Genomic DNA, 27,998 nt, shown 5'->3' with positions numbered 1-27,998 from the left:
CCTACCCCCCAAGTCCTGAAAAAAACAAAACAAAACAACCAGAAATGACACAGATGGCTAACTAAGGACTTTATTTCAAACAAAAATTAAAAATAAAAAGTTGAGAGCTATTTCCCTGGGTGTGGGAAAGGGATCAGGCCAAGGAATTCCCTGTGACCAGGCCAATAGCCTCATCCACTAGAGGGGTTGTGATCCTTCCCTTCCTGCCCCTGGGATGGGGAACCTCTGTAGGTGCAGGACCCTACGCCAGAGCCCACCTATAACAAGGGAACTCGGCCTAGGCCAGTCGCTGGGAGGGGATAGATTTGGGCAGCAGCACAGCCAGAGGCCAACCACAGGATCAAGTCCCAAGTACCAAGAACCTACTCTTCCTCCTCCCTCCACTCATGGGACCCAGAACAGAGGAGGGATGGCCTGTAGAAAGAACCTCTTGGACCCTGGTGAGAAGGCAGGCCCCTGGTGCCCCTAACATCTATCACCTCTGTTCTCTGGAGGGCGGTGAGTCTCGCAGTCTGATCAGATGGTGACAATGACACCACTGGGGGCAGGGAAGCCCCGGCAAGTTGGCCCCACAGCTGGCTCTCCCTCCCCGCCCCCACTGCCCGCAAGCTTTACAGTTACCACATGATCCTCTGTATTTCTTGCCTTCCATTGCCCGTGGGTGGGGTTTCCTGGTTTGGGGTTTCTCAGACAAGGGCCCTCCCAGGGAGGGTCCCCTGAATCCCCCACCACTCCTGGGCCTGAGGAGGAGGGTGTCACATGATGCCATTGGTGAGGTACTGGAAGCCGTCATAGAGTTTGGTGGTGATAGAGCGCATGCTGCCATCCACCATCTGTTCCACCAGCAGCTGGAGCTGCTCCTCAGTCATGCTCATGTGGAACCGCTCTTTGAGGTTGCGGATGGTGCTGGAGCCATGGAAGCAAGGAAGCTGAGAACCTGGGGGAAGCGGGGAGGGCACAGGGTTATGGAGTGCAAAGTGGGGAGGGGCAGTGGTAGCAGCCACAGCGGCTAATACAGAACTGGGGGTGTCTGAAGCGCCCCTTCCCTCCCACATCAGAGAGCTCCCTGACCGTGGGTGCAGTTCTGCCTGGGAAGAGAAGCCGGAGTTGGGGGGGGCCCTGTCTTCATCCCATACTCCTAAGCCCCTCTAGGGAAGGGTGTGAGGGCAGAGGGGGAGAGGGCTGGCACTACACTGCCCACCACCCCCCCCTCCGCCTCCCTGGAAGGGCAGAGGGAGCAGAGTCTCAGGACCCGGAGGGAAAGTTGGGAAGAGGGTCTGGGGAATGGGCCCTGAGCTGGGCACTTATCTGGTTGCAGGCCTCTGCCTATGCTACGTCTGACACTCACAGATGACCTGGGCCACCGTCATCACGGGGCCAGACGGGGATGCTCCCGAGCAACGGCGACAACCTGTGGGATGGGGGCAGGGATGGGGGGAGGAGGAGGAGGAGACTGGCAGCTTAGCCCAAGTGTACATGGCAGCCTTGAGGAGGGGGGAATGGAGACGAGGACCCGAAAGAGCTCGGAGAGAAGAGACTCTAGGTTGCAAGGCAGTGAGGAAATGGCTCAGGGAGAATAGATCAAGAAGAGTGGAGAGGAAATACTTTAAGCTCACAGAGGGGAGTAAGTATGGGGACAGCGAAGGGGCACTGGGGAAAGGGCTGTCAGTGGTCAAGGGCCAATAGGGAGGCAAGTGGTTACTGGAAACCCCGGGGCTGGCAAAGAGCAGAGCCAGAGGGATGGAAGGAAACAAAAAATCAGGTGGACAAGGGATGGGGAGACAGGGACCAGGAGACTGGAGATGGAGCTGTTCTCTCCTTGAGGGTGCCTAAGGGATAGTTTCCGCAGTCTGTACCCCCCCAACCTCTCCCATCCCTGGGACCCAGCTCCGTCAGGAGTCAGGAGGACTCCCAAAGGACAAATGAAATGGCACCCCCTAGGAAACACTGTCCCCAGTCTTGAGGTGGAATCCACTTTTTGGAGGTTCCATGCCCTGGGGCCTCAACATCAAGTGGGAAACCTGAAGCACTGTGGGCACTGCCCTGTCCCCAAACACAAGGCCTCTTCCCCACTCACCCTGCTGCATGATCTCCACGATCTGCACCACTTTATCCATGTGCTTCCGAGCAGCGATCAGCCCCTGCAGCATCAACATCTTGTAGTAGTTGAACATGTCACCATCCAGGCCCCCCATCACCTGCAAAGGGAGATGTATGTGTGCACGGGGGTTCACAAGCCAGCCAGGACTTCCTCCATAGGGGCAAACATGCCAAACTCCAACTTCCCCACTCTCCTATCAGGCAGGAAGCCTCCCAGGACACCTATCCTCACCATGACTCGCTGCCATTTCTGTTCTGTTGGTCCCTAATTTGGGGGGAGCCCACAGCTCCCTCTCCCATGATAGAGAAAGAACACAGTGAGGCACCTCTCCTTCCTGACTCACGTCCACAAACTCTGTGGTCAGCTTAAAGGCTGACGTCTCAAAGCCCAGGTTTCGGGGTGAGCTGGACAGGATGAAGCCAAAGTCGATGTGGATGATGTGGCCTTCTGCATCCAAAAGGATGTTTCCATTGTGTCTGAGGAGGGGGCAGAGGAGAGAAAGAGGCAGTCGTCAGTCTGACTGAGGCAGGGGCCTCAAGCTGCAACACCCTGGCCATGTGATACCAGGTTAAGTGAGCTTCCTGCCAAGTTTGTTGCTGCCTACCTCTCATGACCTAATGCTAATCAGAGCAAAGAAGGAAAATCAGAAAAGTAAACTGCTGTCAAAGGCTCTGGGGTCTGAAATTGCCATCATTATGATTTTGTTGAAATTGTCATTGTTAACAACTTAAAACCAGTTTAAGAATATTTCCATTTTCTAAAAAGCATGCTTCTAGGAACCAAACTAATCCCGAGTAGAGAACCTGGAAGCAAGGGAAGGACTCTAGTTCTAGCCAATCCTCTCAGAGGCCAAGCCCTCAGCTCAGTGGGAGGCCTCCACTCTTAACTTGCTTACCTGAGTTTTACTGGTAATTCCTGTCAGCCTGCTGCAGAGCAGAGACCCTCCACAAGAGAGCCGGCTGGGTGGAGTTTAAATGTTAATTACTGTGTGGGGGCTCCAAGGAGTAGAGGAGTAGGCATTAACCATTCCATAAGATCACTTATGTTAAAAATCTCAGGAAGCAATTACTAGGGGGAAGCTGCAGGAAGAAGAGTTAGAGGGAGATAAACCCCAGGTCTTTGTGATTCCCACATGAATGGCCAGCAGAAGAAAGAACAATTAAAATGCTAAGCATGTGATGGGCACCTGGGTGGCTCAGTGGGTTAAGCCTCTGCCTTCGGCTCAGGTCATGATCTCAGGGTCCTGGGATCGAGTCCTGCATCGGGCTCTCTGCTTGGCAGGGAGCCTGCTTCCTTCTCTCTCTCTCTCTCTCTCTGCCTACTTGTGATCTCGCTCTGTCAAGTAAATAAATAAAATCTTTAAAATGCTAAGCATGTGAGACTGGCCCATTCAGCATAAGAGACAGCCTCTGTGTCAAGAGAGGCTTTGTTAGGCTAAGAGCCCCAGGTCTGAAGCCACCTTCTCTAGGTTTGGTCTGGCCAGAAGAGGGGGATGGAGAGAGAACCAGTCCCTACTCAGTCCTTTCCCCTTGGGGAAAGCATGGCAAATTTACCAACAAAGACACAATCTTGGGAGTAAGAAAGGTTCTAGATGTCCTCCTCCAACGTCTCATTTTACAGGTGACGAAACAGAGGCTGGGGGAGGAAAAGTGACTTTTGTACACAAGGTCCCAAGGCTATGGAGGGGCAGCTTCTCTCCTGGTGTTAGCTGGTGTTAGCTCCAGCTGCAAAGTTGTTTGGGACTCATCCTGAAGCAGTTAAGGAGACCCCCCACCTGATTCCAGTCTGAGGCCCGTTCACTGTTGCCACTTCTTTCCACTGGCAGATTCCATTCCTGGCTTCACCACATCTGTTCTTTCTCCAAGTTATTATAAAAGGTCTATCAGCTGCAGTACCATCCCCCTCTTTGAAGGGACGGACTCTAACCTTCCCAACATACTGGTTTTCTACAGGAAAGCCCAGAGGCCTGACTAGCCCCTGCCTCCATGCCACCCACTTACTCAATCTGGGGCTCAGGTCTAGGCTCCGTTGGCCCTGGATTCAAAACCCTGCTTCTTCAGGGACAATCTAAAGCTTGCAACCAAACTCCTTATCAACAGTTACATTTCCCGTCAGCCTGTGCATACAGAGCTGCTGCCGGGCTCATTTACAGGGCGGGCAGTGGAGAATAACCACAGGTCTTGAAAGCTCCCCGGCCCTTACTTCCCTCACAAGGAAATGTCTGCCTGACAGGGTTTTCATATAAGAATGGCAGGCACTTAACCGATAACTAGATTTCTGATATGCAGACCTGTGAGTTAGGTCTGCATGTGCTGCCATGTCACTAGGAACCGAAGGAGCACAGGCCACCGCGTCTCGGCCTTTTCAGGAGGCTGCCCTCTGCCTGGTGAGAGGCACGACTCACAGGAGCACTCAAGACACTGACCCTGAGTCACTCTCTGGAGATGGTCTTAGAAAGCAAGACCCCAGGTGGTATCATTCTGTCTGACGTGCTCACCTATATATGAAGCTGGAGCTCACAAAGGTCAATGTGATATCGGAAGAAATGACAGCTCTGGGCAAAACAAGAGATACTTAAAAGTTTTGAAATTCACATGTTGGAACAAGAAGGAGAGTTCAGGGCTGGGAGCACAACTGTACATCCAGCATGTTCCTCATACCCATCTTCTCTTTTCTGCTCTGCGGGCAGCCGCTACCATCAGGCCAGGCCTCAGGACCTCCTGCTTTGTGGAAGACCCAGGTACACCCACTCTCACCCTCTGAGTCCTGGGGGCAGTCACTAAACAAAGGCTGGCTCTCATCACTCCTCTGCCTACAAAATAAAGCTCCTCAGATTCATATCCACTGCCCTTCTCACCTGACCTCAGCTCTCCTACAGAGCGGAGCCACTGCCTGCTTACCAGCCTGGCAGGGTAGCCTGATCTTCCAGCACCCTGAGCTGCCTTCTCACTTGGAGCGTCCTTCCCCTCACAGGTGTCTCTGTTCTCATCAGCCTTGCTCAAACCCTTGCTCCTCCTTCACCTCTCTGCCCCTGTACCCTGGCACTAACTGGTCTGCCTCACTGCTTAACGGCACACAAACACGTCTCTGCTTAAAATGTGTTGTTCATTCCACTTTTATATCTAGGCAATGGGAGGTGGTGAAGAGATAAGTGAGAACTCTCACAAAGGGATGAGGTTAGGATAAAGAGTTCACCCACCTGTCCTTCACTTGCAGTAGGTAGCAGACCAAGCAATAGCCAGCACAACTTTGTACAAAATTGCGCTGTGCACTGAGGAATGCCTCAGTGGTGTAACTGCCGTGCTCCTGCAGGAAGTAATCAAGCAAGGAGAGCTGGGACTGCTTCTTCACCTGGTGAATGGACACAGCGTTGACTACGGGTTCAATCATGCCACTGTCAGCAGAAATCACAAGGATCTTGTATGGCTTGATCCACAGGGGCACTCGCTCCTGTTCCCAAATGGACTGTGAGGAGACACAGAGGCACGCAACTATCATCTTTCCGAACTAGGGGAGGAGGCAAAAATCCCCCTCTGTCTGCAACCACGAACAGTTCCTATCCTTGTGGCCTTGGATTCCAGGTCATCAAGTGAGTAAAACCCATCGATCCCCCTGAGGACCAGGGAGTTCTGAGACAAGCCCTTGCTCAAACCCTTGCTCCTCCTTCACCTCTCTGCCCCTCGTGCCCCAGGGTGCGACAAGATATAGGGAAGTACGTTAGAAAGACATCGTATAGGTAGAAAGCCCCCAAAAGGCAGGGAGGACAGGAAACCACACTGACACCTCACAGGCCTAGAGAATGTGAGCCATTAATCCAAATTCAAATAATACGAAGAAAACAGGAAAGGATTTAGGTCCAAAGAAATCCTCTTAAAAAAGCGACAGTATTTATAGAAAGAATAGGATTGACAAGTAAAGTTGCTTGCAGGCAACCAGTCCAAAGGTTCAGGGGATCAACATCTCCGCACCCTGCAAACCAGCTGCCACAGACCAGTTAGACTAAAAGGACAAATCTAGCCTCCCAGAGTTCAGAGATCACAGCAGGAGCAGGTCACAAAAGGGCCACGAGGGGTCGCTGTGGAGCTGTTCTTGTGGCTGTAGTTCCTGGGGACGTAAGCCAGGAACGGTGCAGGGTCTGCATCTAGTTTAAACCTGGGTAGGAAGCTGGTCCCTAGCAGAGCTCCCCGTGGAACAACTTGTGGAACAACCTGCATGCTCACCTCAGCTGGACCGAGTTCCTCTTTCTCCTCCCTGCCTCTCTTACCTGCAGTTGCTTCAACACCTGGAAGGCCAGGAGCTCCTGTCGAAGATCATCCCCACACTTGACGATGACTGACAGGAGCCGCCAATTGGGGAGGTGGCCATATGGGGAGCCCTCTCTGATTCGCCTGTGAAGAAAGAAACAAAAGGTGTCAAAGGTGGAGGACAGAACTTGCTTTCCGCCTGAAGTCCAAATCAAACTTCCCACAAGGCAAGGACTCAGACGCCTGGGAGCCTGATAGTTTGGGAGAGACTGGCGGACAAGACAGATGGGGCAGTGAGTACCTAAGGCCACCTCCAAGCTTTGGAAACCACACCCATCCAACTCACCTTACTTTTTCCTGCCAGGGCTCTTTGAGAGCAACAGCAGAAGGGTCTTCCGGGTCTCGTCTGAAGGCTGTGGGGGTGTGAGCCAGCTGCTCCGAGAGCCTCCGTCTAGCAGGAAGAAACTGTATCATTTGCTTGGAGGAGGTAACCCCAGAGCCTCATGTCCCTGTCTATGCCGGCATTTCCTGCACTCCTTCCTTGATTCTGGGCACACAAAGATAGAAACCTGGGCTGAGAGTTTTGCTAATCTGGTGTTCTGCATTCATGTTGTAATGCAGGTTACTAGGCCCTCCCCATTTCTGGACAGAGACTCTGATTCAGATCAGGTGTGGCTCCACATCTGCATCTCCAGCAAGCTCTCCTCCCTCTCCCTTGATTCTGATACATGTAATCCTCAGACCCACTCCAAGAAATGCTACTCCCTATGGAGTTCTCTTAAATGTAACTTCCTTCTGTGGTAGCCCAGTAATTTTTCAACCTGTACCTTCACTGCCTCAATTTTGGTGGCCTCAGGACAAGGATGGAGTAAGGAGAGAGAAGAGGGAAAGAGAGGCTGACAGACAGGAAAGGACAGAGACAGGCAGTGCCTGAGAAGGAGGAGGAACGCGGGGCAGGGCAGTCTGGCCATACCGGATGTCCCCTGCTGCTATGAACACAGGCTCCTTGCTCTCCTGGCTGGTGATGCTGTCCACAGAGAACTGGGAAATGTTGTCACAGCTGTTGGTGTGCACTTCAGGGAGCTGGGAGAGCAGGGGACCACAGGTCAGAAGCGCCAAACACAGGCTCACTTCCGTCACCTGCTCCTCCAGTCACTTTGCACGCTTGCTGTCGCCTCTGCATCAAGACAGCCCCCCAACTTCTGGACTCTGTTCCAGAAGGCCTGCCCTGCTTCCACGCCATCCTCACCACTTGGATACCAAATGCCTGGGCACTCACACGGGCCTTACAGCAATGCTTCCCTAAGTGTAAACTACCTCATCAGGATCACCTGGGATGCTGCTACAAGACAGATTACCATATCCCACCATCCGTCTGAAGCAGAATTACCAGGAATGGGTTTGTAACAAGTTCTCCAGAAGATCCCCAGTGTGCTCAGGTTTGCACACCACTGTCACGACCTCCAGAGAAAGCTGTACTTTCGGCCTTCTACTATGAGTTTTCCCTGGATACAGCTCCCTTCTCCTGCAGGGTCCACCACTAGGACCCTCTGACCATTTCTTCAGTCTCAGCCATTCAGTCTAATCTTCCCAACTCTCTCAAATACAAAATATTCCAACAGACCCCAGGGTCCACAGCAAGGCCCTTCCTTTCTTCCTCCGGAGCAGATCACTTACTGCACACTGTCTTGTTGTATATCCTGGAAACAGATTTTTTTGCCTTAAATGTCTGCATCCAATCTGCCTAACTGGACTGCAAGCTCAAGGACAGAGTATGTCTTCACAAAGTGACATCTGCTTGTGTCACAGTCCTACATAAAATGCAGCTCTGGCTCTTCACAACCTCAGTACCAAGTCCAAATCTCCTTCCATAGTTGACAGAATCCTTCCTACAATCTGGCTCACGCCAACCTTTCCAGCCTCCTTCTTCACCACTTCTCACCCACACTGCACATCACAGCCACAGGTAATGTTGTCCTTTGGTTCCTCAAACGAGCTGAGCTGTCTTGTTCTCCAGTCTGCACATCTGCTATTCCCTCTGCAGGAAATGCTCTGTCCAGCGAATTCCTACCCATCTTCAGGGCCCTGCCGACATATCTGCTCCTCAGGGAATCACTTAAGGTGTGCCCAGGCCCAAGTCTGGAGATCATCCTATCCCCACCCTCAGGGGTGGCATAATGACCCAGCACAACCTGGATCTCACCATACTACAGCTACCTGCTAACTGGCTTTGTTCGCTTTCTCTTTAAGTCATCAACTCCTTGTGGCAGGGGCCATCTTGTTCACTAGTCCACAGTACTCCAGGCTGGCATAAAGAAGGCTCTCTATAAACAATTCTTGAAGGAATGAATGTATGACTTATTCTCTACTTTCCTCAGACAACTTTACATAGCAGATGTTCAAGAAACATTTTAAGTTTCCCTCACTCCCTTGGGCTTAGAAGTTCATCCTTATATTTAACCTAAATTCCTTCTGCAGGAAAGTGAGCTCCAGACTATGTGAATATTCCAGACTAGTGGTGTTCAGAGCTTTCCCCCTCGTCCCCACAGGCACTTGCCTCAGCCTGCCTCAGGGTGTGTTGCCTTGTCTCAAATACAGTGAAAGTTCCTGGAGAACGGGTGCTGGGCCCCAGTACCACCTCCCGGGAGCTCCCTCACCTCCACCTGTAGCTCGCCGATGTCATCCACCGACCAGGCCTCGTCATCGTTATCATAGTTGGGCACAGTGCTGAAGCTGCCTGCCCGCTGCTCATGAGTGATACCACATTCGGGCAGGTTCTCCACCGACCGTGTGCTCCGAATTCGGTTCTCGGGTATCCGGGCGGGGACCGTGGTGGTGTCAAAGTTTTCACATTCAAGGACTTCCACATAGATCAGGTAGGGAGCCTGGAGGAGCAGTGTGTATGTGAGAACAGTATTTCCAACTTCCCTCCACCACCATGCCCCAAATCTCAACTCAGCTGACACAGTCCTTCCAGCTGTCCACTCCCAGCTCCAGCCCTCACCTGTCAGTCCCTTGATACTATGAACACCACATTCAGGGCAGGAACTTGTCCTATGAACATACATTTCAAGAATTTGGGCAAGAGAGTGCATATGTCTTTAAAATGTTTCAGCCAAGGGGGCGCCTGGGTGGCTCAGTGGGTTAAGCCGCTGCCTTCGGCTCAGGTCATGATCTCAGGGTCCTGGGATCGAGTCCTGCATCGGGCTCTCTGCTCAGCAGGGAGCCTGCTTCCTCCTCTCTCTCTGCCTGCCTCTCTGCCTACTTGTAATCTCTCTCTGTCGAATAAATAAATAAAATATTAAAAATTTTAAAAAAAATAAATAAATAAAATAAAAATGTTTCAGCCAATGGGTGCCAGGGGTGCTCAGCTGGTTACGTGCCTGCCTTCAAGTTCAGGTCATGATCCCAGACTCCTGGGATCAAGTCCCACATTGCTCTCCCTCTGCCCCTCCTCTGATTCATTCTCTCAATCTCTCTCAAATAAAGAAAATCTTAAAAAAAAAGAAAAAGTTTCAGCCGATGGGGTCCCTGGGTGGCTCAGTCAGTTGAGCATTTGCTTTTGGCTTGGGTCATGATCCCAGGGTCCTGGGATTGAGCCCCGCATTGTGCTCCCTGCTCAGTGGGAAGCCCACTTCTCCCTCTCCCACCCCCCCTCTGCTTGTGTTCCCTTTCTTGCTGTCTCTCTCTGTCAAATAAATAAATAGAATCTTTTTTTAAAAAAAGACAGGCAGAGGGACGCCTGGGTGGCTCAGTTGGTTAAGCAGCTGCCTTCGGCTCAGGTCATGATCCCGGGGTCCTGGGATCGAGTCCCGCATTGGGCTCCTTGCTCGGCAGGGAGCCTGCTTCTCCCTCTGCCTCTGCCTGCCTCTCTGTCTGCCTGTGCTCACTCGCTCTCTCTCCCTCTGTCTCTGACAAATAAATAAAATCTTTAAAAAAAAAATAAATAAATAAAAAATAAAAAAGACAGGCAGAGAGGCAGGCAGAGAGAAAGGGGAAGCAGGCTCCCTGCTGAGCAGAGAGCCCGATGTGGGGCTCGATCCTAACCTGAGCCGAAGGCAGAGGCTTTAACACACTAAACCACCCAGGTGACCCGAATAAATAGAATCTTAAAAAAAAAAAGTTCCAGCTGAGCTTCAACATGTACAGATGATATACTCGGGTAAAACTATCAATTACCACTTTCAGAGAGGCCTAGAAACCCATCTGGGGGCTTGTCCAAAGACAGAGACTGGGAAAAAGCTAGGCACTGCTCCAAGCAGGGTTCTAATCCTCAATACTTTTCTGAAAGAAGAATCTGAACCATTAGTACTCATTCCAATCAGCAGACAACTAATTCTCTCCAACGTGAGTCCGGCATCCTTCTCTCCTTCTACCTTTCCACTCTGATCAGCAAAGGTCTTAGAAATAAGAGCTGTCTCTACTCCCACTGTCACTGTATCTGGAAAGCCTAAGAGTTATGGAAGGGCTGGGGAAGAGCTACCAAAGGGCTGGAAGGAGACTGGAGAGCAACTCTCTGCTGAGACATGGGAAGAAGAGGCAAGCTGAAAAGATTAGGCCTCTTTGGGGCACCTGGGTGGCTCAGTGGGTTAAAGCCTCTGCCTTCGGCTCAGGTCATGATCCCAGGGTCCTGGGATCGAGCCCCATATCGGGCTCTCTGCTCAGCAGGGAGCCTGCTTCCTCCTCTCTCTCTCTCTGCCTGCCTCTCTGCCTACTTGTGATCTCTGTCTGTCAAATAAAATAAATAAAATCTTTAAAAAAAAAAAACAAAAAAAGATTTGGTCCAGAAAACCAAGGCCCAAAGAAGGGGGACAAAAAGGCCCTCAGAATCACAACAGCACTGAGGTAAAGTCTAGATTGACATGTGCACATGAACCGTGGAGGCCAGGATGTTGGTGAAGCATCTCTGGGTGCACGCATGAACCTGACAACCACAGGAGAAGAGTCAAATAGGGAGTAGGGTATGGGCCAGAGCTCACCTACCTTGTCCTTGGAGTTGAGGACAACAGCCTGGGTGTGGGGCACACGGACCACGTGGTGGTCAAAGCCGGCAGTGGGCAGCCAGACTCGGGCAGGGAGCTTATGGTTGAGTAGGGAGAGCTCGGAGATCAGCCTCTGTGTTTTCTGCTCCTTGGTGGGGAGCGTGGCCAGCCGCTTGCCAATCGCCATCAGGGACTTGATGAATTCTCGCTCAGGAGCCAGTCTGACGGGCTATAGGGGGTTGGGGCAAAGTAAAAGATGGTGAAGAAACCACAAAAAAAGTGGCCCGCCCACTCAGCCACTCCTAGCCATGGATCCCAAAGTCTGGAGAATGCTAGGGAAGGAGCGATCTTTCAGCACTGGTGGAACATGCCACCATTCCACCCCTGACAACATCAGCTGGGCAAAGATAGAAAAGCCAGCACATTCCTCCACAGGCTGATTCTTGAGGGTGAGGAGGGTGGGAACCTGTGTCACTGGAGGTACCCCTCTTCTTTTGGACCTGAATTTGTTACGAACTGTCCCAAGGCTTCAAAATGGGTGGGGGGACAACATCCAGAGAGAAGAGCTGCTTATACTTGATGCAATTCACTTATCTCCAGGTCCTTGGACTGAGTCTCTGCTGAGGGCCTCTGCCAGTGCCCCAAACTAGGGAGGGGCACTCTAAGTCCCTACAACTCCTTTCAAAGAAGGACTTAATCCATTCAAATAACTTTTGTTACCTTTCACAGCATCCCCCTATCCATCCTACAATCTCTGACAAGGTGTCAGTGCACATGCAGGAGATCTGAAGGGGATGAGCAGACTCTGTGTTAATGAGGGAACAATCAACCGGGACAGAAAAAGCAGACAGAGGGAGGTAGGTGTGGGGAGTGGGTGGAGAAAGCAATAGCTCCTGTCAGCCCTTGACAAGGGCCCTGAAGGTCTGTCTCCTTCAGTGGTTCCTCCTTGGGTCCTCTCTCCCTACCTCTTAGGGACAGGCTCCCCATATTAACTTACTACTATGAGCTTGGCTCCTCAGGCTGGGCACTTCATCATTCCCAGAGAGGGCAAAGTCCGTCTGGGCAGTGAGGTGAGGGTGGGGGGAAAGATGGACACAAAGAAGAGCCCTTTTCAGAGCCTAAGTCCTACCATTTGGGGTACTTCATCAAGGTAACCACCAGCATCCCTATCCCAGCTCCCCTCAGCTAGGTAAGAACAGTATTTCCTTTTCTTATAAAAAACAGCATTTCACTCACCAGGTCTTTCTCTCCCTCTCTGTGGGTCCTGCTTAGTTTCCTAAGAACTGAGAATTTCTACCCTCACACTGCAAAAAAAGAACTTCTTTTTGAAAGATGGGTAGGACCAGGGTCCATCTCTGCATATGCAAAGAGCCAAGGTTCAAAGGAACAGCTCATTTCTCAGCCTCTGCCTCACTGGGCACTGGCTCAGGGTCCCACATAATAATGAAACAGGGTATGGGGAATCAAATGGGGCTGCCCTTGGGAGACAGGGTTGAAAAGAGATCAAGAAAAGAAGACAGCAGAACTGGGCTTTTGTGGTCCCTGGAAATATCCCAGGGGCCTCATGGAGAAAGCAAAAGAAAGGAAGAGGAAATTTGGAAACTCACTCCTTCATTTATCCTGATCCCTAATCTATCCACTCAGGTGGCAAATGGTCACTGTTCCAAGGACCCTCCACCCTAACCAATTCATATTCAACTCAGATAAGAAAAGGCAGAATTCCTTCCCATCCTCAAAGGAGCATTTGGGTAAGGGGGGGAGCTATGTTCCTTCAGCATGTTGGAGATGTGACCCCAGGCCTTGAGAGAGGCTCTGCCACATGGGAGGAGATAGGAATCATGATTGAAAGGGGAACCGCATAGAAGGAAGAAAACGGATTGGGTAGATAAATAAAAAAGAAAATGTAAAAAAATCATCCAAACTCCCAGAGGGTCCAGCATTTCCTCTCACGTCTCTGCCCAGCAACAAGGTCTGAGACCCTGTGGGACCAGAGGGTCAGGGGTTAGTCCAGAGGGAACAAGAAAGGAAAATGCGGATTAAGGAACCTCCTGGGCAGTGAGCTGGGAAAGGGAAGAACTCAGACCTGGAAGAAGGATGGTTGAAACTAAAAAAGAAAACTGGCTGTAGGGAGGTAAAACTTTCCTTCAGGCCAAATCCTGTTTGCTTTTGGGGTCTGCTCCCCAGCACAGCACCTAGCATTTAGAAGAACCAAATAAATATTTGATGGTCTGATGGCAGAAACCATGGGGAAAGGGTTCTGGGTGGGAGAAATAGGATCCCGGGGGTTTCTGCCAAGCAGTTCTTGATTCCAGTCCAGGGGTAAATTCTACCTCTCTCCCAGCTGATTGCTCTAGAGACCCAGAACTGAGGACCGAGTCGCACTGCATCCCAGCTCCATCAGGGAGAAGGATTGAGCCGGACTAAGCCTAGGCTCAAGGCACTGGTGACAAAGGGCAGGGGACTCCTCCAGGCTGGGGAGTCCTGGGAGGGAAGGGCTGATCTCCCAGGAAGAAAAGGCACCTTTTAACTCCAGCCTTGGCCTGGGGACTCAGAAGACCTGGGGACGGAGAGGAAATGCGGCCACAGAGGGGAGCCTGCCACCCAGTCCCAGCCTGGCCCCACTTACGGAACTGAATGAATTATCAATACTCTCGGTGCTGGAGGAGAGCTCCTGGGAAAGGGCCAGAGGACAAGGGGAGGAGGAAAGGCAGGGAGGGAGGGGAGAGAGACAAAGGCAAAGAATTTAGCTCCAACTTGGATTGCAACTGCTTCTCTCGTGTATCTCTATCTGGCTGCTTTAATGAGAGAAAGTCAACCCAGAAACACCACTTGCCCAAATTCTTGAAACTTGTGGGAGATGCTGGAGGGCTGGCTCAGATCATAGGGTCAGAAGGGCTGAAGAGACAGAGGGCCTGGGCTTTTCACTTTCTCCCCTTCTCTCCTGGCCTGCACCAAGCTCTCCCTCGAGGACATACCCTACAACTGGGTGCCTCAGGGCAGTAAGTGCACCGCCTAGCTGCCTCCTTTCTCTTCAGCCATTCACATGCTCCCAACCAAACCCTTCTCTGTGAAGCCGCCACAAAGAAACTGAATTTAACAAGCTGCATGGCCCCCCATACTGGAATGCCTGCATTCCTCCAGCTTCTTGCAAATGTTGGGGTGGAAGTCAAAGAACTAAACTTCAGTACCAGGGGTGTCTCCTTTCCAACCAGCCTCATTATCATCCTGGGAAGACCAGTCCCAATCTTGAGCCATGTGAGAAGGGACACCCCAGATCCACAGCATGAGACTTCTGGGCTAGGTGTTGCTAGGTGTAAAAGATGGCTAACTCTCCTATCTACTTAACCTCCCCAGGCTTCCTATCTGTTTCATGCCACACTCAGTACATTACAATTTTTGGACATAAGCTGGGGAGCTGGACCTAGCTCCATCTACCTGAGAAAGCTGAGCAGCAGGGCAGCAAGTGTCCAGGTTCCAGCCTAGGAGATTTATCTGAGTCTCACCCAGCCGTGTCTTACTGGAAAAGGGCTGGTGATCACACTTGCCACCAGCAGCTCTACTGCAGCTTGTGCATGGGCCCAATCTGAGTTCTGTCTGCCAAGGTCTCCCAGGGCAGGGAGAAGGTGGCAATATGCATGCACAGATGGCAGGAGGACAGGGGCCTGGACTTAGAGACAGAGTCCTGGGAGCTCCCAGGGCAGGAGGGCAGTTGTCACTGAGCTTCTACTCTCCAATCAGCATTTCAAGCATCTACTTAATTCTATTCCACAGTTTACATTCTCTTCTAGCTGGAGGTCCTATAGTCAGGATATTCCTCGAAGAATCTGAGAAGAGGGGCACTTGGAGAAGGCAGGCCAAATACTATCTCAAGGCAACAACTCCTCTGTTTTGGCGAGAGATGGGAGGAAGAACTCAGGCAGTGAGGAGGTCAGGGCCTATTCGGACTTAGTGGTTCAATTTCTATCCATGAGGTGGTTGGGGAAGGAACAGCAGGCAATGCTCCAGTTGATTCTTCCACAGACAGGGCCTGGCTGACTCATTAGTAGCCTTGGGGGAAGGGAGGTATATTATGATCCTTTCCTCTCTCCTACGCTGTAGGCTTGAGTCACTCATACTGAGTCAGCTCCAGGAGAAAAGCTGAGGCCAAGAAGCTGACATCACACCACATCAGGCTGGAAGGCCCACTGGGGCTTCAAGTGTGACGCTCAACAGATTTCTCTGTACAAAGGTTATAGTCCTGAAAAGCCAGAGCTGATCTACTCGAGTGTCGTGATGTGGGGCAGTGGGTGGGGCGGTAGCTAAATCATCTCTGCTCCCTGGACCCCCATTCTAGGTCAAAATGTTTACCATTTGGCTACTAATGGGAAGAAAGACTACCTGAGCAGACTACTCCAATTAGGCTGACAAAATCTGCTTTGAAGCAGCAGGCTTCGGGGGCTGAAACAGTGGGGGCTGGGAGAAATCTGTGCTAGAGTCCTTGGCTTGTTGTGGAGAATGTGAAAGATCCGTCATTAAAAGAAAACAGAACCCCCATGTGAGATCTGGGCAGAAATGGACCATGCAGGAAGACTCTGGGCAGGAAGAGAGCTACGTGAGCAGGGGCCTCTTCTCAGTGGCCTCACTTTATCCTCCAGAACTTCTCCTTAGATAATGATGTGCTTTGTTTAGTAAACTGTAGACTTCCTCCTTATATGCAGGAAACAGCTTTCAAGAGAGTCAAAAACTCCACCAGATAAATTCTGTAAAGTTTCAGTATACACACTACATGGACTTGTAGATAAAATGGGGTCTCCACATTACAAATTCTCGGAGGGAAGAGCTGCACTTCATCCTTCATCCCTCATTGCCTCTGGCATGTGCTGTGCACACAGTACAAGCTCATCAGTTGAGTGAATGAATGTTGCATAACAGGGGAGAAGGAGGAGCAGGAGGAGGAAAACCAATTCCCTTGGTATGTGGGGAACAAAAGCCTTGACAGACCTATCTTCAAACTGCCAGAGGGGTTCGGACAGACCTCTGTGCTGAAGACTCCAATGCTCAGACCCCAGAGATATTCATATTTATTCCCTCACTCCTGCTCTCACGTTTCCTAAGAACACACAGTGGATTGAGGTATCTCATTCTGCTGGCATCAGATAAGCCAGGAATGCCTAGGGATCTGGTATCTCCTTCCTTTCCTGGATCTAATAATCCATGATAAGGGAAGAATGGCAGCCAGAGAAGCCACCCCAGAGGATTTAGCAAAGAATTCACAGAATACCTCACATAATACCTGTGTCTCATAGTCACCTATAATCCCATCCTCGGAAGGAGTTAGATCCAAGGAAGAGGGACCAAGGACCAGCACTGAGTAGGCCCGAGGCTTCAGCTTTTCTGGTCCTAAGATAGCAACTACCAAGTGAGTATAGAGAAAAGCCATGCCTGACAGGAGGCACCAAGGGGCTCACTTGCAGCTGCCACACATATACTGCTACAGGCTTAACCCCAAGAGAAGGGGCCCCCAACCCTTCAGGATCTTAGTCCCACCAGATGTCAATGATTCTTCTTGTTCTGCAACAACCTCCCTCATGACTCTGAACTTCCCTGCAAGCTCAACCAGAAAAGAAAATGGTCCATTTTGGTTCTGAGAACGTCTGTGCTCTTCTGCCTGTGCAGGGAATTGTGGAAACCTAGATGGGCTTAGGCCATTCTTCCCCAAGTGGATATCTGAGGACTTGGGAATGCAGATGCTGAGAAATAAGCAAGATGGCTCAGCTGAATGATTAAGAGCAACACCTGATGTGAGGCTCAGCTGAGGGACGCTGGGCAAATCACCTCACCTCTCTAAGCTTGTCTCTTCATTGGTAAAATAATTCCTGTCTCCTAAGACTGTTGAGGGTGAAACGTTAAGTACTTGGCACGACACTTCGAACTTAAGAGGAGCCCAAAACATGTCAGCTCTTTTAGCTTCACTATTATTATCCTAACAAAACCCGAAATTTCCCAGAAAGCAAGCTCTGTAGTCTCCCTCTGTCCTGCTTTTTCCCTTCCCTGGTCACTCAGATTCAAAGAAGCTGAAAAGAAGTCCCATTGTATCAAAACTGTAGGTGGGTTATGTGCCCCATGGGGTAGATGCCACCACCACAGCAACATGCATTTTCCAACAAGTGCAAATTCCTTGTTCTTTTCTCCCTTCTTTCCCAGGCTGGGCTGGCAGCCAGGATGAGAGCTGGGCCAGTGGTGAGTCAGAGGGGGGACTGGGGCATCATTGTCTGGCTGGGACACCAGGTCACTGACAATTGTCCAGCGGCAACTTCCAAGCTATCAGTCCAGATATGGAATGGAAGGTGGGCATAACCTTCTGATGTGCTTATCTCCTCCCTGCTCTGGACACCCCCAAATGCTCCTGTGGCCTCCTCTTCTTTCCAGCTTTCAGGTCTCTGACTAGTCTCTGGACATGCCCAAGATTTCCTCTACACCAAGACCGGTTCCCTCTTCCCTTTGTGCTTCTCCCAAATGCTAAGATATCCCTTCCCCGAGGAAAGGCAGGGATGAGGGCATTCTGCAGACACCTCAGTGACAGGGAAGGAACCTTATTCTTACGTCAACAAAAAGCAGGATCTTTGGAAAGTGGGGCAGAGGATTATGAGGAGGAGTGAGGAGGAGAATGAAGTTAAGGCTCTATTTATACCCTTCCCCCCAGCACACACACCATCCCTTTTCCTCCCTGAGGGCTGCTATTCTGAGAGGTTCTGGTAGTTATCCCAGGTCTCAAGTCAGGGTGGAAAGGGTCTCTGCCACCGTTCTCAGTAAGTAGGTGGTTAATGGAACGGCAGTGAAGTTGAGTAAAAACAACTAGACAGAGTCAGGATTATAAGCCTTGCTGTTAGCTACATGATCTGAGGCAAGTCACTTCTATCTCTCTAGGTCTCTAAGTTCTTCCTCTGTAAAATGAGACAGTTAGGATACATGATTTCTAAGGTCTTTTTCCACTCTGACATCCCATGCTTTTATCAGTGAAATGAAACAGAGGGAAGGAGAGAAAAGGACAGAGGAACTATATGTCAGACATCCTGTCTCCATGCCATCTTGCCCTGCTGCCCCTCCCAGGCATTTTACCTCATCCTCATTTTCCACTTTAGGGTTGCTGGCTGTTCGTTTCAGGTTGCTGCTGAGACTTATGCTGGCGGTGGCATCGGACTTAGAGCGCTGGTGAGTCCTCTTAGAGGGAGACAGCCCCATGTCAGGGGCTGGGCTCAAGGAGGGCAGCTCCCTCTTCCGGTGAGCTGGCTTCAGCTCATCTGAGAGGATCAGCTTCCGGAGCTTGGTCCCACGGGAGTGTCGCTGAGTGGAAATGTGCATGTCTGAAGAGTAGGCCCCAAGCAACAGGGCGCACTGGAGGGAAAAGTTAATGCTCTGGCGGCAGCGATGGACTATGTAGGGCTTGATGGCGTCACCCACGTCCTCATCCATGTGGATGTACATGTTAAGCAACTGGGGCAGATAGAAATCCACATCCTCATTGCGAAAGCAGAAAAGCCGGTTGCCAATGTAGGCTTGTACTCCAGGCTCCTTGGAGTTGTACAGGTATGAAATGGCCATGGAGATGTCAAATAGTTTTGACTCAAATAGCCTCAGCAGCCAGGATTGTTTGGCAGAGTTGTTCTGCCGCCGCCTCCTTGCTCCTTTGGCTGTGTTCGAGGCCACAGTGGCCCCCATTTCATCTTCCTCCTCCCTTATCTGGGCAGGTGGATCGTCCAAGCAACGGATCGCATTGTCCAAAACATCCCCATTGACCAACTCCAGTGGGGTATCTGTGTTAGATATGGCCATGCCTCCATGCAAAAGCTTGACTTGCTCCAGCACCTCCTGGCAGGCCTTCTGGGCCACCTCAGGGTCAATCACTGATAGTTCCCCGACCCCCTCTGTGATGACGCCTAGCAAGGAACCCCCATTATTCTCTGGCGGGCTAGGAGTGGGCTCAGAAGTTGGCTTCAGCGGGGCAGGTTCCACCACCATGTCTCCCATGGCCACAGCCAGACTTCAAGCTTCCAAGCTATAGGAGGAAGGAGGGAGAAAGGGACAGAAAGGGAGTCACATACATAATGGTTAGTAGTGCATCCTCCGGTCTTCCTTTCACCCACCATGAAACCTTCCCAGGCCCCTCCTCTCTTTTGTCTTCTTAGACTCCTTCAAAATCAGATGAGAAGTCATCTCCCAGGAAGCCTTCCCTGACTACCTCCACTGCTGATCACCACAGTACTCTCCCCTCCTTCTGCACTTAGCTATCCGCTTAGCCTCTGTTCCTAACTTGCATTTGCAAAATGCTGCTTTATATGTTATGTTTACATAGGTTTACAAATTCTTCAGGTACACTGGGAAGCAATTCTGGTCTTATTCCCTTGTCTCTCATTCTTCAAATGCTTTTCTATCTTTGTGGTCTTGTGGTTTCTCTTGACATGCCTGCCAATACCTGTCTCTTTTCCTCTTTAAATCGTATTTCTTTACTCCTCTAACACTCCAGACACAGGTACTAAGCATCTCTCACCTCCATTTGGTATCAAAGTCTTTTTTTTTTTAAGGTTTATTTTTATTTAAGTAATCTCTACACCCCATGTGGGGCTCGATGGAACTCAAGATCCTGAGATCAAGAGTCCCATGCTGGGGCGCCTGGGTGGCTCAGTGGGTTAGGGCCTTGCCTTCGGCTCAGGTCATGATCCCAGGGTCCTGGGATCGAGCCCCGAGTCGGGCTCTCTACTCAGCAGGGAGCCTGCTTCCTCCTCTCTCTCTTTGCCTGTCTCTCTGCCTGCTTGTGATCTCTGTCTGTCAAATGGACAAATAAAATCTTTAAAAAAAAAAAAAAAAAAGAGTCCCATGCTCTTCCGACTGAGCCAGCCAGATGCCCCCCTCCGTATCCAAGTCCTGATGTGTTTTTCTAGACACAGATACTTTCTTACCTTCCCTTCATACTCAAAGTTCCCAAGGAATAAGGGCCAGCAAATAACATCCAGGCTTCACTGAGAAGAAAACAGTTCTAAAACAACCATCAACACCCCTGCTGAAGTGTGCCATTCTTTGCTTGTCTGGCTTCATGACGTCATTCCCCCTTTCTCTTGTGCTGTAGCAGTTAGTTATAGTGGATAGACTCCTGAACTTGGAGTCAAATGTGCTGGGATTCAAGATCCTAGCTCTGCCATTATCAGATGTGTAAACTTACGCAAAGCATATATCTTCTGAGTTTGTTTCCTCAACTGCAAAATGGGAAAAACACATCTTATTACTGCTTCTTATTACTGCTGTGCGGGAAAACTTCATGAGTGTAGGATCTAGCGCAGTCCTTGGCACGCAGTAGTACTCAATAAATATTAGGTGAATCCTAATCACCTAACAAATCAGGAAACAGTGTGTATGTGTACGAGTGTGTGTGTGCACACACATACACTGTTTATAAGGAAATAAGTCAATCAGAGTTACACTTGTTGTCTAAGAATCTCCCAAAAACCTGTTGTCTAAGAATCTCCCATGACACCCCTCTCCTACCCCCAACACTACTTTCTCCATTACCATACACACAGCCTAAGAACTAGAAAGGCTGGAAGAAGGCAAAAAGAATTCAGCTAGAGCTCATGGGTCTTTAACATCCAAAGAACAGGGAGGAACAGGTATCACATCACCAAGAATCCCTCTCTGGGGTGAGAGAACATTGCTGACAAAAGCCACTGCCCTCCTAGGACGATTCTCCTGAGCCCCACCAAATTTGGATTAGAATAGTAGAACAGAAGGAAATTTCAAAGCAAAGACTGGGAGAGGCACATTGTTGATGTCAGATCAACCCAGCTCCAGAGCCTGACTATAGTCAACAACAGGCTCAGAGGCTTTTTCACAAAAACACAAATGAGAGTGAATCTAAGATTAACTCAAGAGTGTGAGCAATAGGAAGGCAGAATCTATTGTGGAGCTGAAACGCAGGTAGTTTCCAACTATTAGCGACGTTGCCTTTGATGCAAGGCTGGGTGCATATAACTTTGGGTTGGTGAAAGGAGGCTTGAGATACAAATTCTCTAATCACTGCAGGAAGCCCCATTTCCCACCACCACCCTTCCAGTGCCTCTTCTTGCACCTCTGAAATGTTAAGAGTCAGTTAATCTCAGGGGCACCTGGGTGGCTTAGTTGGTTAAGGGGCTGCCCTGGGCTCAGGTCACGATCCCTGGGTCCTGGGTTCGAGCCCTGCATCAGGCTCTCTGCTCAGCAAAGAGTCTGCTTCTCCCTTTCCCTCTGTCTGCTGCTCTGACTACTTGCGCGCTCTCTCTCTAATGAATAAATAAAATCTTAAAAAAAAAAGTCAGTTACTCTACTCTGCCCATACTATAGTCTAGCTCCCTGCCTCCCAGCAGTCACTATTAAAGTCTTGCAGGAAGACAGATGGGGGATTCTTCTGTTCTCAGAGATCACCAAATAAGGCTACTTCAGTTTATCTTTCTCCCCACTCTGTCAAACAAGAAGTTCGCATCCCTGAATTTAATTTCTCTGATGCAGCTTAAGCTTGGTATCAGTAAAAATTTGGCAACTCGTTCATCATGCTCTCTCCTAAAATTAGGCAGAGCCCTCTGAGTAGTAGAACCAGCATGGCTGCCTATGTGAAGCTGTCTCTACTTGCCAACTTTAGGTTACACAGAAATAATAAGAAAGCTTTAATCACTCCTTGCCACAACTCTGCAAAGCACTCTGCACCAGTGGGTCATTCTAATTCAACTGAGACCACCACCTTTTAGGTTTGCTGATAGCCTCAGTCATTTTACACAACCAGCTTTTATTTCTCCCTCAGTGTCTCTATGCTTGGCAAATCTTTCCCCTTCCCTCTACTCCAGAGACTTCCAAGTTATCAAAAGCTCCTGAAATCCACTTTTCAAAACTTCCAAGGGACATGAAGTTCAGATAGCCTCCCATATACAGCACCTCAGACCTCCCAGGATCCTCAGCAGATGCCTGCCTCAACTGATCACTACTGGGATTATTACTGGCACCAGGAGGGGAGGGAAGGATGCCATTATTATTATTATTATTTCTTATCCCAGAGCTTAGCCAGGAATCCCACATCACAGCACTCAGGGGAATTTTCCACTGAACAGACCCCCATCTCACAGTTCTTATTCCCCAGGGAACCAGATGGTGTCAAGAGATGCAGGGAAGCTGGACTCCTCTCTAGTGGCTCTGCCACTAGAAACTACCAAATTGGAGCTGGACTTCCCTTGCCTTCCTGAGCCTCAAGGATTGGCTATATCTGAAACAAGTCATGGGGAGAGGAGGTGTTGACTTGCCAATTTAGACAATAAGAAATAGGAAAGGGATTCTCCAACACCTAAGTCCTAATACAATCTTCAACATCAATTCATTCATTTTCAAAAGCAAAGACAATATAGCTTTGGTAAGGAACCATTCTAAAGAAAGCGAAAAGACTAGAAAGCAAAAGAAAAAAGGAAGAGGTCCTATATTCATCATCCTTCCCCTTGCAAGAAAACAGGAAAAAAGACGACAATCCAAACCTTTAATATCAGATGGCTCTTATGCTCTCAAGAACATTCAAACAACTGAGGCTTCACATTTCACATTGGGAGCCTAAACTGGTCTTCCAATTGGATGATGAAGGAACCCTTAGAGTCCTTCCCCACCCCAGCCTAGCAGCTGGCTTCTAGGCACTGGGGTGGGAGCGGAGGAGTAAACTGGTTGGGCTCCACAGCTAACTGTCTGGGTAATGCAGGGAATCCTCATCCATGCATCAGGGGGCTGTTTAGGGCTGAGCACAGCAGTGGCTACAGAGGACAGAGGTCTACATGCTTGTGTTCTGTATGACTTAGCATTTAAGTAAATGTCTGCAAAAACTCTAGGGAGGGGGACGTTTAACCAGGCTTTCTGTTTCTCATCACCTCAAAAGATTCCAGGCAAAGAGCCCTCCAACCCCCCACTGATCTCCATTAAAGGGTTTCCTGGATTGATCTCTGCTGAGACAAGATAGCAGAAAGCCCCAAATCAATCCCCCCACCAGGCTAATGACCATTCCCTTCTTGGGGGACTAGAAAAATATGAATTGGTTCAGACAAATCCTCGTGTTTTTAAAGGTTCCTGTACTTTCATGGAATTGTCTTAAGAGATCATCTGATTTCCAAGCAGATAGGCAAGCTCAATTTTCCTCCCTTTGAGATGGATCGTATGAGTTGGAAAAAAGGATAGTGAAGCCACTATCTTCATCCTACAAGGTGGATAGTTAAAAGAGGCTGTTACGAGTTCATGGAAAAGAAAGAGAAGTTCACATATGTTATCTAAAATTACACGGGCTGCTAATAAATAATAATGACAATTATATAAATAAGAAGTATAAATCCTCTAATGTTCACTCTTCTTTTGTAACAATTAATAAATAAAAAAATCAAGAAATAGAGGCACAAGCATTTTATCCAATGCTAGGTGATAAACTTCAGAAATAAACATGGAGATAATTAAGATGTTCACTCTAAAGGAGGACTGGGCAGAATGGAAAGGGACTACTGATTTCACCACAAACTCTTAGGTACCATTGGATTTATTACCAGGTGCATGTTTGCCTTTGATAATAATTTTCTTTTAAAGATTTTATTTTTTTAAGTAATCTCTACACTCATCATGGGGCTTGAACTTACAAATCAGAGATCAAGAGTTCTGTGCTCCACCAACTGAGCCAGCCAGGCACCCCACCTTTGATGATAATTTTTAAAAAGAAGTTGCTCTTCCAAAGAGCATCACCTTAGGCTGCTTGTTCAGCTGTTGAGAAGTTCCTCCTCATATCTCAAAGTCTAACTCAAACCTTTTGTTAAAAGGGTCTCAGCTCATTTTTCCCCCTTGACCTCAATGGACAAAGTGAAGATCAAGTACTACTTTTTCCTCATAAAACTTGGGGCCAAATAGGAAGTAGGCTCAGGTCCTAGCAGGAATCACGTGAATGCTTCCCCGAGGCCCCAGTGGGGGACTAGCATCAGGGAAGAGGGCATTCTCGAGCTAGCAGCAGAAAGGCAGGGAAGGCAGTGGTCTCAGGGTAGTTAAGTCAATATTGAATCAAGCTGAGAAGTCTCTGTGAAGGGCCATGGGAGCTGATATAAGCAGATCCAGTCAGACAGCCCAAGCCAGCTCTGGGAGCCCCTGCTGAAACAGAGAGATGGCAAAGAAAGTAACCTGTGCATTCACCTCGCTCTGAACTATTCCTCCCTGCAGCAAGCCCCAAATGTGCTTGTACTAGGCCCTCTCTTGTCTCATGCCAGTTACTGAAAGGTTCCTCCCAAACTTCTTCCCCAAATCAAAGAATCTCAATTTGCTGCTTTGGATGGCTTTCAGCAAACATGTTCTCATGCAGTATGGACCCAGCTCTGAGAATGAAGCAGGGAAACTAGGGGAAATACAATTTCTCTTTGGGGATGTTTCCAAGGAGTGAAACTGCTCCTAAAAAGGAGGAGAATGAGGAGACTGCACCCTGGGTAACAGTTAAGAGAGAGACAAGGGAGAAGTGGGAAGAGGAAGTATGATTACATCCAAAAAGACCTAGAGTTGGAAGATAAATGCAACTTCACATGCCCTCTTCACTATCACAGGCCAAGAGAGACATGGCATACCAGAGAGCAACTAGTTTCCTGAGCCCCGCTTCACTCCAAGTTCTCTTTTCTAGCCGTTTTCCTCAAAAGGCTTTCCCACAAACACGCTTTCCACCTATAGAATCTGGAGTTATGGATCAAGTCCAAGAGGAACAGCACAGGTGGTCATCAACTTCATGTAGTGGAGAAAAAAGGCAAGGCAGACAAAGGAAACAGGCCTGGAGCTTGTCTTTCAAATAGCTGTTGACTAGAAAGACCCAATAGAGAGATCATAATGAAGGAAAACCTCTCAGGTCAGCTAAACCACTACTAAGAAATGCCTTTTGCAGGTGCCTGGGTGGCTCAGTGGGTTAAAGCCTCTGCCTTAGCCTCAGGTCATGATCTCGGGGTCCTGGGATGGAGTCCCGCATCGGGCTCTCTGCTCAGTGGGGAGCCTGCTTCCCCCTCTCTCTGCCTGCCTCTCTGCCTACTTGTGATCTCTCTCTCTGTATCTGTCAAATAAATAAATACAATCTTAAAAAAAAAAAAAAAAGCCCTTCATCTGTGAAACTCAGAATGTTTTGTAAACAAATAAACCAAGTCTAATTTTCCCCCAACCCACATCCTACAAGTAGCCTATTACTGCACTGATGCCTACAGAGTGGGTCCTTCTACCAAAAAGGTCACTCTAGAGGTCAACTGAGGAAGTCACATGCTGAATGAACCCAGGAGTCCTGATTTTGAATGTCCAAGCTCTTTCTAATGTCTTAGATCCTTTTTCCAGTTACCCCCAACTCCACCCTAGGCCTAAGCCCTTATGGAATCAACCAAAACTATTCCAGTAAGCCACAGACAGTAAATTGACTCCTTGTAGATCTGGAAGACACTCTACTCAGTGATCTCTTAAGGACAAGCCTAAAATCAAATAATCCAAAACAAAATTTCTCACAATCTCACACAGTCTCCATGCAGGCCTATTCATCCCTCCTAGTGGCTGATCCTGGGTAGTCAACAAAATGTAACCTGATATGAACTTCAAAACTTACTCCATCCTTCAGAAACACACTTCTGTCCAGAAAAGCCTGAGTGAAACAGCTGAGGCTTCCCCCTCCCCCTGTCTGTCCTCTCAACATATTTTCTTCTCAGTTCAAGGTTTAGCTGATCCTGAAATAAGTGATATGTAGAGATAATGAATGTGACAGAAAACACATAAAGACCATAGGGAAAGCAGAACCAAGGATCACAGGATTAGCAAAATCCTTGAACTCAAGAGACAAGGTGCCAGAGATGGAAGTCCTGAATAGGAAGAGGCACTGTCAGATCTTTTCTATGGGAACAAACCTCCAGAGGTTGGGGTACTGAGGATGGGGGAAAGGGAAGCAACAGAAAGTTACAGGGATCATAAAGGACTCTAGAGAAGGATAAGGATTAAGGTCAAAGTACAGTGTCAATATTACTTTGGGAATGACAATGAGGGCCCAAGATTCCTTAAGGGGAGAGGAACAGGCAATTCTTGGAAGCTAGAAGCTGGGTGAGGTAATGGAATCAGAAACAGAGGAATAAGGGCCACAGGGAAGAGAGCTCAGGGAAATGGGATCCAGTGCTGGCGCTGCACGGAGACAAGAGGAGAGGGGCAAAAATAGGAAAAGGGATGAAGGCGAAGGCTGTGGCAAAGGTTTGGGGGCAGCAACACAGATAACGAGGAAGGGCAAACAAGGATGGACATTACAAAAGGGACCCTGATGTGAAAAGGGCTAGTGACTTAGGAGAAATAATTCGGGACGGAGGCAACAGGGATAAGGGGGAGGGGGAGATCCCGGGGCGGAGGGAGGAGCTAATCAGAAGAGGAAGCCAAAAAAGCAGAGGAGACCCTAGACTTGAGGAGAAAGGGTGGAGAAGGCACCGGGGTGCAGCTGCCACCCAGGGGGCAGTTTTGTAGTTAAACCCAAGTGTGGGGGCGGGGGCAGGCTGCGCGGGACAGGGTGGGAGAGGGACTCCCCCCCACAACTCACAGGGCCAGGAGGACTAACGGGGTAGGGGTCGCTTACCTCCTGGGGACCTCCCCCCCCCACGGAGGGGGTACGGGCGGTCGGGGTCGGGCTGCCGACACCGCCGCCTCAGCAGCAGCGGCCGCTCCCGGGTTCCATTGGCCGCCTGCGCTTCCCTGACAGCGGCCGCGGAGGCTGAGCCAAGCCCCAGCTTAGGGGCTGCCCTCGGCGCCGCCTGAGGGGGCCTTCGCACTGCCTCAAGTTGGACCCGGCCGCCCAGCCTCCTCGCCTTCCCTCCGCAAAAGCGAGACACCCCCACAAAAAAAAAAAAAAAATCCCAGAAGGGCTCAATTCTTCTTGTGAGTCCCAGCAACCCTTCTTGGGATATGCCTTTCTGTTTCTCAGACGCTCAGGACCCTACCAATCCCATAGCAATCTAAGGAGTCGGGTAAGCTGCCTCGAACATGCCTGTTCAGAAATAGAAAAGGGGGCGGGGAAGACGCGTTTGGAAGCTGGGGAGGGAGGAGAGGATGAAGGGAGGATCCTACGGGTGGGAGGAGGGGCCAATGTTCGTGAGGTTAAGAGGTAGCGTTTGCGAGGCTAGGGAACCGAGAAGGTAGTAAAATTTACTGGATAAGGGAAAATTTACTGCTGTCCTAGAGCGGAGACCCGCAGGTCCGTAGGCGGGTGCGGGTGCCCTGTTAGAAAGGAAGTACAGACACGTCCGGTACTTCCATAAGTACCCGAATATGCAAATTTATGTAAATGAGCCAGTTTGTGTTAGCAACCAAGTAACCATAATTGCTGTGAGTGGCTTCCCCCCCACCCCGCCTATTCCACAAGACTCTCTTAGTAAATTAGGCTGTGGGATGGCGGGCCCGGCGGGGAGCGGAGAAAGAGAAAGAGCGGGCGGGGAAGATGGTTACCCTCACCACCCTTTTCGTACTCATGTTTAAGGACGCTGCCAAGATTACGCCCCTTATCGCTTCGAGAATGGCGCGGTCCAACCGCGTCAGTCTTTCGCCGTTAGCGGCGCGACTCGAGGCCGTGGTCCTGCCTCCGAGGTCACCGCCTGCCTGGGTAGGCTTTGGCCTCCAGCCTCCGGACGT

At 49.8% G+C, this 27,998-nt stretch overlaps 1 protein-coding gene across 8 annotated transcripts; it reads right to left on the bottom strand.

Annotated features, from left to right (window-relative positions):
* Nucleotides 1–54: 54 nt before the first annotated feature.
* Nucleotides 55–27,546, bottom strand: PI4KB (phosphatidylinositol 4-kinase beta). Of its 8 annotated transcripts, XM_045083086.1 has the most exons (13): nt 26,950–27,546; nt 18,426–19,362; nt 13,954–13,998; nt 11,329–11,556; nt 9,003–9,230; nt 7,319–7,428; nt 6,692–6,796; nt 6,366–6,489; nt 5,301–5,566; nt 2,445–2,577; nt 2,078–2,198; nt 1,349–1,411; nt 55–937 (listed from the first exon to the last, which is right to left on the bottom strand). In XM_045083086.1, the coding sequence occupies exons 2-13, from the start codon at nt 19,332–19,334 to the stop codon at nt 756–758; spliced, it is 2,514 nt and encodes an 837-aa protein (XP_044939021.1). In that variant the 5' UTR covers nt 19,335–19,362; nt 26,950–27,546; the 3' UTR covers nt 55–755. The 8 variants fall into 8 exon arrangements, with proteins under 8 accessions (XP_044939021.1, XP_004776783.1, XP_044939017.1 ...); XM_004776726.3 differs by lacking the exon at nt 1,349–1,411 and having other exon boundaries at nt 26,950–27,374; XM_045083082.1 differs by lacking the exon at nt 1,349–1,411 and having other exon boundaries at nt 2,427–2,577; nt 26,950–27,363.
* Nucleotides 27,547–27,998: the final 452 nt, after the last annotated feature.

The sequence above is a fragment of the Mustela putorius genome, unplaced genomic scaffold, assembly GCF_011764305.1.
Source record: "Mustela putorius furo isolate JIRA1106 unplaced genomic scaffold, ASM1176430v1.1 tig00000695_pilon_pilon_pilon, whole genome shotgun sequence".
Classification (NCBI taxonomy): Eukaryota; Metazoa; Chordata; class Mammalia; order Carnivora; family Mustelidae; genus Mustela; species Mustela putorius.
This window is presented reverse-complemented; position numbering and strand designations above follow the sequence as displayed.

What these genes read in the sequence shown, in the direction of transcription:
- PI4KB (XM_045083086.1), bottom strand. Translation starts at nt 19,334, where the DNA reads ATGGGAGACATGGTGGTGGAACCTGCCCCGCTGAAGCCAACTTCTGAG. An exon ending in AAGTGGAAAATGAGGATGAG is followed by an intron (nt 13,999 to 18,425) that starts GTAAAATGCCTG and finishes GCCCTTTCCCAG; the next exon opens with GAGCTCTCCTCCAGCACCGA. An exon ending in CCCTGGCAGGAAAAAGTAAG is followed by an intron (nt 6,490 to 6,691) that starts GTGAGTTGGATG and finishes CTTTCTTCACAG; the next exon opens with GCGAATCAGAGAGGGCTCCC.